Below are 13,178 nucleotides of genomic sequence, written 5' to 3'. Positions count from 1 at the left end.
CGGGAAGGTGGGCTCTGCGCATGTCTGTGCACTGTGCCTAGGGATTCAGGACAAATGCGCAACTACTAGAGTGTTTATGGGAATCTTTTGGCATAGGATGAGTGGGGGGAAAAAACAAGAGAATTCAGAGCGAGCTGCGCTGGGAAAGGTGGGCATGGAAACTGATGAGAAGGAAATCCGTGGGGACAGCGTGAGGCCACCTGGTCTGAAGCTTTCTACCTGAAGGGAAGAATATTTGGGGCGATGCTGGAGAGAGAAGCCAGTCAAACCCAAACCAACTTTCCCTCCATGTACCTCCAAGATCACCATGGAAGGTCATGATTCGTCACACACCAAGTCCTGACTGCAAGGGAAAAGGAATGCCTACAGTGCCAGCAGTGTGGAGGGAGCAGACACAGGAAAAGCCCTCTGTCTTGTCTGTGTGGTGTGAGCTGATCAGTTCCTGGTCCTGGTCAATTCCACGTGAGGCTGTGGTCATTCTCCCTCCAGCTCTGGGAAGCCCTGGGTCCAGCATCATCCTCTTCCAGGAGGAACACGGGGGCTGAGAAAGATGCTGCAAGGACACGTGTAGAACCATCCTTGTTAGTTCTCCTCATGGGAGGGATATGTCACAGCACACAAATGGCTGCTGAGAGAGCCTAGCACCACACAGAGTCTCCACTGCTCTGCACCCCTGGAAGCAGGTGCTGTGCCAGCTGTGCAGAGTCGTCCTTGGAGACAGCCATGAACTCTGGACTAGGTCCCGTGCTTTGTCCTCCAGGGCCCGGGTTAGCAAACACCAGGAGGCTCCCTTCCTGCAGCCTGAGCTCCTGGGACACCCCAGCTTTCTTGTCCACAGACATTTTCTCTCTAGTCCTAATTGGCCACTGGGGTCCAACTCCTTAGAAGCCAATCAAGGTGTTTCAAAGAGGAAAGTTTGACTGGATCTCAGTGCATGTCCAAATAGATGCTCATCCCTCATCCCCACCCAGTTCCCCAGATGAGGATCTCCTCTGAGGAGCAGTGGCTGTTCAAGCCTCAGTACTAGCACAAGGGAAACAAAGATGGAATGAGAAAGTAGAATGTAGTCTAGGGGGACTGTTATGGGTATGGAGAGGAACAAGGTTTAAGAATCTCTATTCCTCCAGGCATGACGGTACATTTTCCTATTGTCTCAGCAATCAAGAGGCAGAGATGGGAAGATCAAGATTTCTGAAGTGGCCTAATTAACAGAGTTAACTACTGAGTACTAACTTGGCTTGTGTGGGGCTGAGCCCTTTTAGTCGGCTGGTGGTAATGGGAATGGTATGATCAGATGAACAGGTGGTAGTTAATATTTATGAAATAAATATGACATGTTGGATGCTTTATAAAGATGTGTTTCTTGATTGAATCTCAAAATAAACCTGAATATTCAGGATTAAATTGATAATTTTATTTAAAAAAAAAAGAATCTATGCCTAATGTATGAAACTGTAACCTCTCTGTACATCAGTTTCATAATAAAAAATAAAAAATAAAAAAAATAAAAAAATAAAATAAATGTCAGGTACTTTCTTAAAAAAAAAAAAAAGAATCTCTATTCCTTGGGAAAACCGGACCAGAGACACTTCTAAAAGAGAGAGTGTGTAGAACCAGGATGCATTATAAATGTTACCATGAAAACTACTACTTTTCAAAACTAACATTTGAAATAAACATGCCTAGAAAAGTATGACAAATCTTAGGAATTAAATTACATACACCAAAATTATCAATGAAGCACATTTATTAAATTATACCAGAAATGGCCAAATGGTTGTGATGATAAGGGGGTAAAAAGTCATATCTAAATTGGTGGGAGTGTAGAGAAAACTTTGTCATGTTAAAGGCATCCATTAATAATTAAAAAAATGAGATTGCTGACAGTATTTCCACGTGAGACGTTTCCCCTGCTCCCATTTCTTCATCCAGATGACATCCAGACAGTGAACCCATCGTACAATCCCCAAGGAGGATCTGTGGGGAATCCACCATAGGGACGCCCAACATGGCAACCGCTCTCATGGAACTCTCAGTCTCCAGGGATGGCAGTGTATTTGTCAGTTCCCCCTCACCCATGCTTAAGCAGAGAACAACAGGTCTCGCTCTGTGTTCTCCTCCAGTGAACCAAGGCCTCACTCCACCTCTGCATTTCTCCATCACCAGGTCCAACACGGAGGCAGCAGAGGCATGGGTGCTGTGAAAGCACTTGAGTCCTAGAGCAGCCAGGTAAGAGGGCCAGATGGAAACAGACAGTGGGTGGTGGACAAAGACAAAGACAACAAGGTCAGCCAACCTTGAATAGGACTAGTCGCTGCGTGCTGTTACTAAGCATGACCACAGCTCAGATCCAAGAGCCCTGCTTGTGTGCACTCCAGGCAAACACGGCCATCCTATTCCATCCTGGATCTACACCTGGGCACCACATTGGTCTGTGTCCATCCAAAGTAATCTGTGATTACATCAGGAAGGTGTCTCAGAGCTCAGATGTTTGAATAATAGTCTGAGTCTCACAGAGAAGTGCTGGCCTTGGAATGGACTCCACAGATTAAGGTGCCCTTCTTCTTAGGGTTCATCCATTGCCCGGAGAATAATACAATTTCAATTTTCTTAATTGCTAAAGAATTCTTCTTGTCTTATTCTATCACTTGATTATTATGAATTGCATAGCAGGAAACATAGGTGTGCAAGTATATCATTGCATACTGACTTAGTTCACACGTCTGCTCAGCAGAGCTATGGCAGGATTGTTGTGGTTCTTTATTTAATGTTGAGGAACATTCACATTGATTTCCATAGTGACTGTGCTCATTTCTATTCCACTAACAGTGTATTAGCATTGCTTTCCACCCTTCCCCACCCCACCCCCGGCCATCTTCTTGTAAGCATTTGATGTTGCGTGTTTTCTTTAATGAAAGCTATGCCAACAAGGGTGAGGCAGAATCTCAATGTTTTGTCAACCAAACTTTGTAAATTCTTGAAGTGAGATATAAAGCCAAAATTGTTAGATTAAATTAAATATTGTATAAGAAATAACCTATCCATGCAGCTGCAAATAGAACTAAACTTGATAAAATCTACACTTACTTGTAATTTCTACCAGAATCTGAGTTTCTATATATAGTTACAAAATGAGATAATTCAGTTTTAGTTAATTCCCAATCAAGGTGTAATTTCCTTAAGTTATTTTTCAGATGTTAGTATGTAATCTTACTGTATAGTGATACTTTCTTCTCCACAGACATGGAGGAGAACAATCAGACTACAGTCATAGAATTCATCCTCCTGGGATTCTCTGGACAGTCAGATCAAGAAGAGGTTTTCTTTGGGCTGTTCCTGGGGTCATACCTGCTCACTCTTATTGGGAACCTTCTCATCATCATGGCCATCACCTGTGACCCTCACCTCCACACGCCTATGTACTTCTTCTTGGCCAACCTCTCCAGTGTCGACATCTGCTTTTCATCAGTCACCGTCCCCAAGACACTGGTGAATCACATAGTGGGCAGTAAGTCCATCTCCTTCGTGGGGTGCATGACCCAGATGTATTTCTTCATCACTTTTGGCAACATGGATGGTTTCCTCCTGAGCACCATGGCCTACGACCGCTATGTGGCCATCTGCCGCCCATTGCACTACACCTTGATCATGAGGCCCAGACTCTGTGCCCTGCTGGTGGCTGTATCCTGGGTCATCACGAACATGCATGCTCTCTTGCACACTCTTCTCCTGGTCCGGCTGACATTTTGTGCAGACAACACAGTGCACCACTTCTTCTGCGATCCCTATCCTTTACTGAAGCTCTCCTGCTCTGATACCTTCATCAATGACATGGCAGCTTTCACCGAGGGTGGGGTGATTTTTCTGACACCATTCACCTGCATCGTTGTTTCCTATGCTTGCATCTTCTCCAGTGTGCTGAGATTGCCATCTGCCCGTGGGATAAGGAAAGCCCTGTCCACATGTGGGTCTCACCTCACTGTGGTGTCCCTCTTCTATGGGGCGGTCCTGGGCGTCTATATGCATCCTTCATCCTCCTTCTCAGCACAAGACATGGTGGCCGCTGTCCTCTTCACAGTGATGACACCCCTGCTCAACCCCTTCATCTACAGCCTGAGGAATCGTGACATCAAAGCATCTCTAAGGAAGATCATCCTCAGATCCCAAAATTAGACTTCTTTCTCAGTAGAGCAGGCTCCAGTACACTTCTTTCTCCTGGAAACAGAGAAACTGAAGCCCAACGCAGCATAAAATTCCTTCAGGAGTATTCCTGTAAATTAGTGATTTGTGATGGTGATCATGCTTTTATAGTTGAGACAGACAACTTCCTATTGTAATAAAAGTGGTCATTCCTGCTTCTTTGTCATTTAGTATACTCCATCATTTATTTCTTCAAACTCATCTGGCCTCATGATGTCACATGCAAGGTGCCATAGTATTGAAAAGGAACGGACACAGTAAGTAGAGTAGCTGTCCTTAGGGTGGCCAGGAAACAGAGAGAAAGAAAGTGTGTTTGTTAGTGTGCTTCCTTCCTCTTCTTTTCATTCATGGTAAGTTTTTTTCCCCCTTCATTAATCCTTTCTGGAAACACCCTCACAGACAGCCCCAGAACTGTTTTATTAACCTCCTAGATGCTTTCCAATTCAATCAAATTAACAACCAAGATTAACCATCGCAGAATTGAAAAAAGAAAAATTGTGGGAGGGGGGAATGAGTGAGGAGGTAACAAATAGTACAAGAAATGTACCCATCCTAACGTATGAAACTCTGTATATCACTTTGACAATAAATAAGTAATTATTATTATAAAAAAAAGAAAAATTGTCACCTGACTTATTTCTAGAAGCAGGAAACAGGGTATGGTGGTCATTGATGGAGATACTTTTGTGATAACCTGCCACTCTAAGTTGATCTTGGATTCCACCGTTAAGTTGTACACACCGAATAGGCGCTGGTTGCTCATGCAACATCCCAGCTACTCAGAAGGCTGAGATCTGAGGTTTGTGGTTCAAAGCCAGCCTGAGCAGGAAAGCTTGTGAGACTCTTATTTCCAAATAATCACCACAAAACTGGAAGTGGTGCTGTGGCTCACGTGGTAGAGCACTAGCCTTGAGTGAAAAAGCTCAGGGACAGAGCCCAGGCCCTGAGTTCAAGCTCCATGGCCAAAAAAAAGTCCTACACACTATAAACAGACACAATGTTGTATTAGAGAGATCTAGTATGGTGATACACATATGTAATGCCAGCTATTCGGGTAGAAAAAAATCAGAAGTATATTGAATTCTTCAAGGCCATACTGGGTTAAGTTTTGAAGACCTTCTCTCAGAAACAAAATGCAAGCCAAAGGAGTAGAGATATGGCTCAAGAGGTAGAGTGATTGCCCATCATGAGTTCATGAATGAAGCTCTAGATTCAATCTCTAGTGCTGTTTTATAAAAGGAAGGAAAGGAGGGAGGTAGGGAGGAAGGGAGGGAAAAAAGGAAAAGAGTTAAGGTTGGGTGGAGGGAGCTGACTCTCAAGCCAAACATTGGATAGTGCAGGCCAGGGAAAAGAAAGTCTGGAAGCCTCTGGATTGTATCCTTGAATCTATTCCATAGATTAATACTGAGGATATTGCCAAGTAGCTTCTGCTAACAACACAATTCATACTTCCCAGAAAGAAAAGACATCATGACATTCCTGGGCATAGCTTATGTCAGAAATGAGTAAATCCCAGCCAGTATCAGAGTCAGAACAAATCTTACATATGTGCCTTCCAAGTTAATTCACCAAAACAGCATGAGAAAAAAAAATTTTTTTTTGGCCAGTCCTGGGGCTTGGACTCAGGGCCTGAGCACTGTCCCTGGCTTCTTTTTGCTCAAGGCTAGCACTCTGCCACTTGAGCCACAGTGCCACTTCTGGCTGTTTTCTGTATATATGTGGTGCTGAGGAATTGAACCCAGGGCCTCATGTATACAAGGCAAGCACTCTTGCCACTAGACCATATCCCCAGCCCTGAGAAAATTTTTAATCATGAGGTTGCCCAGCTATAGCTAGTAGCCTTGATGGTACCCTTCAATACAGTCCAAGATATAGTGATGTCACATGAATGACATCTGACCTCCAGTGATTCTGTGGAGACCAGGAATGTATTTCCTGGTTCCAAAATGAACAAGGGATTGGGAATCCTATTTTCAAACACTTAGACTGAGCCTAGCATGGACCACTTGCCATTTCCTGGTTCTCAGCCCCTCACCATGGGTCAGGTGGCTTTCCAACATCTTTTGTCATTCCAACAAAATCCAGAAATACATATTGGGAATATCAGGAGATCTGCCCCAAATTAAGATCTATGTTCTTCACCTCTCTCCTTGTCCTTTGATGTGAGAAACTGAGACAGGGAATATTTAGACAGAATATGGCCAGCCTCTTCTGTACATTCAGATCTATGGAGGCCCCAGCCCAAAAGGGACTTCAAGTAGCCTTTAAAATTCTCAATGGTGCTTTGATAAGTGGCAAATAAATAAATAATAAAATTCCCAATAAGGCCAGTTGTGGTGATTCTGGCCTATAATCACAGAAGGCAGAGGTTAGAGGATTATAGTTCATATCCAGCCCTGGCAAAAAGTTAGTGAGACCCCTCTCCCCGCCCCATGCCATCTCAACAACAAACTGGATATGATAGTGTGTGTTTGTAATCCCAACAACACAGGAAGTATAGGTAGGATTGCAGTCCAAGATTGGCCCTGGATAAAAAGTACAACATCCTATTTGAAAAAAAAATAGTAATAAAGCAAAAAAAGAGCAGCTTGGAGGCATGGCTGAAGTGGTAAAGCACCTGCCTAGCAAGCATGAGGCCCTAAGTTCAAACCCCAGTGTAAATAAATCCATGAGTGGATAGATAGACAGCAGACAGACAGACAGATGATAGAGAATTCCCAATAGGAAAAAAAACTCCTCTCTGTGACTTACAATATGAACACTAGTTCCTCCTTCCCTGGGGAAGCTGATTCATTTGTGATCTGCAGAACCCAAAGGAACTCCCTTGTGAGCTGCCTATAATAATAAGCTGGGGGGGGTCCCCTCTGTGGTAAAGACATTAAAACCCCTACATACAGTGAGTAAAAGGACCTTCCAGCCAGAGAACAAGAAGCCAGACCCAGCTGCCAGATCCCCAGGTATTGTGCCCACACCATAGAACAGTGAGAGGAGAGAGTGGGAACAGACCCAGTTAGGGCTTTGTGGCCCTTTCCTGAACTTGTCCCCTTTTTCCCTTGACATTCTGTCCATGGGTGATTGCACTTGCTGTCCTACCTAAGCCCCTATATGGATGCAAAAAGGTAAGCCAGATAATACATGGGGAAATCTTTTGACGTGTTAGCTGGTTAAGCACTTTTAGACATTATTCAGTGATGACCAGAGTAGTGTTTCATTGGTTATAGAACATTATAGATAATGGTGTATAGATTATAGTTATACAATAAAGAACAGGTGGTGCACACCAACAACCAGCACAGTACCCCTGTGGAGTCCACTCCTTCAGATAAATGCAGGTCCCAATGTCCCCAAAGCAGGACTTTGTCTTCCTCACAGTGACTCTGCTGTGTCAAAAAACCCAACATAAGTCTACAAAATGACCTTAGGGGACTGGGAATGTGGCTCAAGTGGTAGAGTGCTAGCCTTGAGCAAAAAAAAAGCCAGGGACAGTACTCAGGCTCTGAGTCCAAGCCCCAGGACTGGCAAAGAACAAAAACAAACAACAGGGGCGGGGGGGGGGGGGGGGGCGGAATGCCCTATCTAACTGGGTACTGGTGACTCGTGCCTGTGATCATATAGCAGCAACTCAGGAGACTGAAATCTAGAAAATCATGGTTCAGAGCCAGTCAGCTAGACTCTATTTCTAAAACAATCGGCAAAAATCAAGGCTAAAGCCAGGTACCAGTGGCTCATGCCTATAATCCTAGCTACTTGGGAAGCTCAGATCTAAGGATTGTGGTTCCAACCAGCCCACACAGTTAAGTCCTTGAGACTCTTATCTCCAATAAACTACAGGGCGGGGGGAAGCATAAATGGAGCTGCGGCTCAAGTGATAGAGTGCTAGCCTTGAGCAAAGAAAGCTCAGGGAACAGTACCTAGGCTCTGAATTCAAGCCCTAGGACCATCACAGAAAAAGAAGGCTTGAGGTTTAACTTGAGTGGCACCAGCCAAGCAATAGTATAGGCCCTGAATTTAAACCTTGTTACCAGAGAAAAATGCATCTAGTTTAAAATGCTGATTTAAAAAAAATTCAGGGGCTGGGGATATAGCCTAGTGGCAAGAGTGCCTGCCTCGGATACACGAGGCCCTAGGTTCGATTCCCCAGCACCACATATACAGAAAACGGCCAGAAGCGGCGCTGTGGCTCAAGTGGCAGAGTGCTAGCCTTGAGCGGGAAGAAGCCAGGGACAGTGCTCAGGCCCTGAGTCCAAGGCCCAGGACTGGCCAAAAAAAAAAAAAAAAAAAAAAAAAAAAAAAAAAAAAAAAAAAAAAAAAAATTCAAAGGAAAAATAGGTGAACAAATAACTGACTTATCGTATCTACTACATGAAGAATTCTCATGTAAGCTGAGGAATAGCAAGGTTCAGGAATGGTTATAATACTGACAGCTTCAAAATTCCAAACAAATAGTTGACAGGCTGGCCATTCCTAATCAAAAACTCTGAAATCAAAATGTTAATCAAATCTGAAACTCTAACATAAATGCCACAGATGGAGAAATACCATGCTGTGAGACTTTGTTTCATGCACAAAATTATTTAAAATATTGCATAAAATTACTTCCAGATGTCTTTATTTATATGTGTCTATGAAACTTAAATTAATTTTGTATTCAGACTTGAGTCTTACCTCCCCCCAAGATAGGTCATTTCTGGACCCAATCATTTCAGATAAAGGGCAGACAGCTTGTATTGGGTTCTTTGTTTAAAATGGCAGAGGCAAATCATGATGCATCTGAAACTCCAAGTCAGCTTTCTGTAACCTACTGAGTTCTGTCCAAGTTTATTATTGAGTCCAGGCTGCCTGAAGATGAGGAAACACAGCAGCTGCAGACAGTGCCTAGAAAGGTGACAAATGAATGAATGCTCCCCCAGTGCCTCCAGGGACCAGAGAAGGAGGTGACCAGGGCGACAAAGTCAGCGGACATGGGAGGATAATGAGGTAGCACCTGGTGATGGAGGTGTGTGGCTTGAGAGAACCATTTGCCTTGTGGCCAGGACATGAAAGAGAGGACAAAAGAAGGGCTGGGCACCCATAATTCCCTTGAAGTGCCCACCTTTGTGACCAGAAGACTTCTCACTGGCCCCTCTTCCAATGGTACTCCACTCCCAAGTACCACCACACTCAAAGGCCTAGGAGACAGTCCACATCTAAACTACAGCAGAGTAGAAAAGCAAACAGATTGGGTCTAGTTTTCCCTCTGTGGTCTACAGTGGCCACGGGCCCTAGGTGATGTGGAGGTCACATGTCACCCCCTCAAAGGCATCATGGGGAAAATTCCTGTTGACAGGTGACCTTGGACTTGCCCACAGTGATACTGTCAACAGTCACTTAGACCTCCCCATGCAGTCGCCCAAGCACACACTTGATCACTTGATGCTTCAAGCTAGGCCACTACTTTCCCACTGTGCTCCACGCCAAGCCCACCCATTGTATTTCTTCAGTGAACTCCCCCATCCCGACCAACCATTCCTCACACTATGACATGGCTGCACTTTAGACCGATAGGTTAGGGTGGGCAATGCCTTTGTGAACATTCATTCTTTTGTGTGACTGATTTCTTGAGCTTTTTCACTCAAGGCTGGGGCTTCTACCACTTGAGCCAAACCTCTAGTTCCAGCTTTTGGCTGGTTAATTGGAAATAAGAGTCTCGTGGACTTTCCTGCCTGGGCTGGCTTCAAACTGCAGTCCTCAGATCTCAGCCTCCTGAGTAGCTAGGATGACAAGGCGTGGGCCACTGGTGCTGGGCTTCGTTGCCTTATTCTTTACAGATGGAAAGAACTGGAAGAATTCTTTGCAGGAAAGTAAGACACAAGCTCCCACAGTGAGCTAGTCAGTGGGTCGTGCAAGGCAGGAAACAGCAGCTCCTATGCTTACTAGTGCCTGAATCCTGAACAGTCTTGGAGAGATTTGCACATAGAACTGGGAGCCACTACTAACAGGCTTCTGCTCCTGGCCTTTGTCCTCTTGCTGGTTACATGTTGTATTGTAAAACTTGGGGAACAGCGGCCACCTCTTCTCTCTAAGGCTTTGCCTCCTCCACTGTTGACTTACCTCCAGTTTCCTGTGGGTCCCCTCACCTCATGATGATGGCAAGCGAGGTGACACCAGGTCAGATCCTTGGCGTCAGGGATGCCGCCCTCAATCGCACTGCCCAGTGTCTTGAGTGGCATGTAGCAGGGCAGGCAGATGTCAGTCGGGCCACATAGGGTTCAAAGTCTTTTGAAGTCGTTGCTGGTCACTCATTGTAAGCCTCCCTTACTTCACTTGAAAAGTACACCTTGTGGTAGCGTGTATTTTCTAAAGTGGAGATTGGGGGGGGGGGGGGAGTACATGTCAAGTCTCCAGTATGACTGCACACAGTAAGTCCTCTATAAGCTGGGCACTGGTGGCTCATGCCTGTAGTCCCTACCACTCAGGAGGCTGAGATCTGAGGATCACAGTTCAAAGCCAGCCCAGTTCAAAGAAAGTCCATGAGACTCTTTATCTCCAATGAACCATCCAAAAGCTGGAAGTGTAGTTATGGTTCAAGTGGTAGAGTGCTGAGCCTTGAGCAAAAAAAAAGAAAGCTAAAGGAGAGCAACCAGGCCCTGAGTTCAAGCTGCAGTATAATAATAATAATAACAACAACAACACTTCACTTATAGCACTGCATACGAGTTTTGATCCAATTCTGAACCCATCGTGACTCCAGGCTTGCCGTCGCCGTCTGGGCTGCCGGGGGATGTCCAGGGGGCACGAGAATGAGACAGGGGTCAGTGAGTTCCTCCTGCTGGGCATCACCAGGGACCCCGGGCAGCGACAAGCCCTCTTCTGGCTCTTCCTGTGCATGTACCTGGTCACAGTGGCTGGAAACACCCTCATCATCGTGGTCATCAGCTCGGACCCACGCCTCCACACCCCCATGTACTTCTTCCTTACCAACCTGTCCTTCGTCGACCTCTGCTTCACCACCAACCTGATCCCCAAGCTCTTGGCCAACCACGTGGCAGGCACGTGGACCATCACTTACCCCCACTGCCTAACCCAGATGTACTTCCTCATCTCCTTTGCCAACGCGGACACCTTCCTGCTGGCTGCCATGGCGCTGGACCGTTACGTGGCCATCTGCAAGCCCCTGCAGTATTGCACTATCATCACCCCCCGGCTTTGTGGGGGGCTGGCTGCTCTCGTGTGGGGGAGCTCCGGCCTCATCTCCTTGGTGCACACGCTCCTCATGAGCAGACTGACTTTCTGCTCCTCGGCCCGGGAGATCTCACACTTCTACTGCGATGCTTACCTGCTCATGAAGGTGGCCTGCTCGGACACGCGCGTCAACCGCCGTGTGTTCCTGGGGGCCGTGGTCCTGTTCGTGGCTCCCTGTGTGCTCATCCTGGTCTCTTACGTGCATATTGCGGTCGCTGTCCTCCGCATGCCCTCAGCCCCGGGGCGGAGGAAGGCCCTTTCCACATGCAGCGCCCACCTGTCGGTGGTCACGCTGTTCTACGGGACCGTCCTGGGCATCTACATACGACCCCCCGACTCCTTCTCAGCGCAGGACACAGTGGCCACCGTCATGTACACCGTGGTGACCCCTATGCTGAACCCCTTTATCTACAGCCTGAGGAATAAAGACATGAAGGAGGCTGTGGCAAGGCTCTTACACAGAGGCCCCAAAGCTTCTTAGAGGGGGGCAGAGCGCCCGGCTGGTAGCTACAGAGAGAAGGAAGCCGAATGTCATTCTGGCCACTCCTTCCCTATCTCTGTCTCCCCCACCACTCATCCCTACTGCAACCAGAAAAGGGAAGCCAATCCAGAAATTCAAAGAGATTGCTACTTTTATCAGAAAAGAGGACTAGAAGAGATACTTATATCTCTGGGAATCCATTTCAGCTGCAGCCAATGGGACGTCCTAATGATATTTGTTTAAACAAGACAGGAGATTACATTTGTCTTCTGTAATGACAAGGCGGGAGTATTCATTCCAAGTCTAGAAATGAGGCTCCTTCTGGATCTCTCCTTCTCCACCCACCCATAGGGCGAGGCTTTCATCCTTATGCTCCCAAGGCAGCTGCAAGGGCTCCAGACATCTTATCCTGTCTCCAGTAAGGAGAGGAAAGGAAAAAGAACACTTATTTCCAAGGGCTTTTTCAGCATCTCTTGTAGGCGTCTCAATGGACAGCAAGCAGCACCCAGCCTGGGAAAGGCCATTGCTAGTTTGGGTTGCTGTTGTTTGTTAAGGTTAGATTTCATCTCACCTCCAAAGAAGCAAGGATTCTTTTAGAAAGAAACAAGAGGAAGTGGATATTTGATGGACAGCTAGCACTCTGCCACTTGAGCCACAGCGCCACCTCTGGCCATTTTCCATATATGTGGTGCTGAGGAATCGAACCCAGGGCTTCATGTATACGAGACGAGCACTTTACCACTAGGCCACATTCCCAGAGGAAGAATCTTCCATTTAAATCTTCAACCTGAGGATGAGATTCCTCTGAATAGGGTCAAGAAATCTGGGGGAAAAAAGACATTAACTTCTTTTTAATACTGATACTTGAAGTAAGGGCATTGTGCTTGCTAGGCAGGTATTCCACTATTAGAGCCATGCTTCCAGCAATGAGACGTTAATCTCTGAGAATACATTAATTTTTAAAGAGGAGTATATTTCACTTGGGATTATTCTTCCCCTATAGGAACATATATGGGAAAAATTCATACTGTTCAAAAGTTTACCCACTATAATATCAATACATATTGCTGTTATATATTAGTATAACCCATCATATTATAATATTTTAACATACTGGTGTGAAACAAATCATTAAGATACTCTAAATCAATCAAAGAAGCAATAAAGTAACTTAAAAATATCAATATTGCAGTCAAGTATTAAATGCTTTTCTTAATATCTTCCATGCTATTCCCAGAACTTGAACTCAGGGCCTTGTACTTTGCTCTACTTTTCT

At 45.6% G+C, this 13,178-nt stretch overlaps 2 protein-coding genes across 2 annotated transcripts; both read left to right on the top strand.

The window, feature by feature from the left end:
- Positions 1-3,243: 3,243 nt before the first annotated feature.
- LOC125341989 (olfactory receptor 1361-like) lies at positions 3,244-4,173 on the top strand. Its single transcript, XM_048334131.1, has one exon. It carries the CDS (start codon positions 3,244-3,246, stop codon positions 4,171-4,173), a length of 930 nt encoding a protein of 309 aa, XP_048190088.1.
- Positions 4,174-10,960: 6,787 nt separating this feature from the next.
- LOC125342164 (olfactory receptor 1D2-like) lies at positions 10,961-11,902 on the top strand. Its single transcript, XM_048334299.1, has one exon. The coding sequence runs from the start codon at positions 10,961-10,963 to the stop codon at positions 11,900-11,902; it is 942 nt and encodes a 313-aa protein (XP_048190256.1).
- The last annotated feature ends 1,276 nt before the right edge of the window (positions 11,903-13,178 follow it).

The sequence above is a fragment of the Perognathus longimembris genome, chromosome 25 (assembly GCF_023159225.1).
Source record: "Perognathus longimembris pacificus isolate PPM17 chromosome 25, ASM2315922v1, whole genome shotgun sequence".
Classification (NCBI taxonomy): domain Eukaryota; kingdom Metazoa; phylum Chordata; class Mammalia; order Rodentia; family Heteromyidae; genus Perognathus; species Perognathus longimembris.
The sequence above is the reverse complement of the archived record's forward strand: the minus strand, read 5'-3'. Positions and strand labels throughout refer to the sequence as shown.

Bases quoted from the DNA above. Each gene is read 5' to 3' on its own strand.
- LOC125341989 (XM_048334131.1), top strand. From the start codon at position 3,244: ATGGAGGAGAACAATCAGACTACAGTCATAGAATTCATCCTCCTGGGA.
- LOC125342164 (XM_048334299.1), top strand. From the start codon at position 10,961: ATGTCCAGGGGGCACGAGAATGAGACAGGGGTCAGTGAGTTCCTCCTG.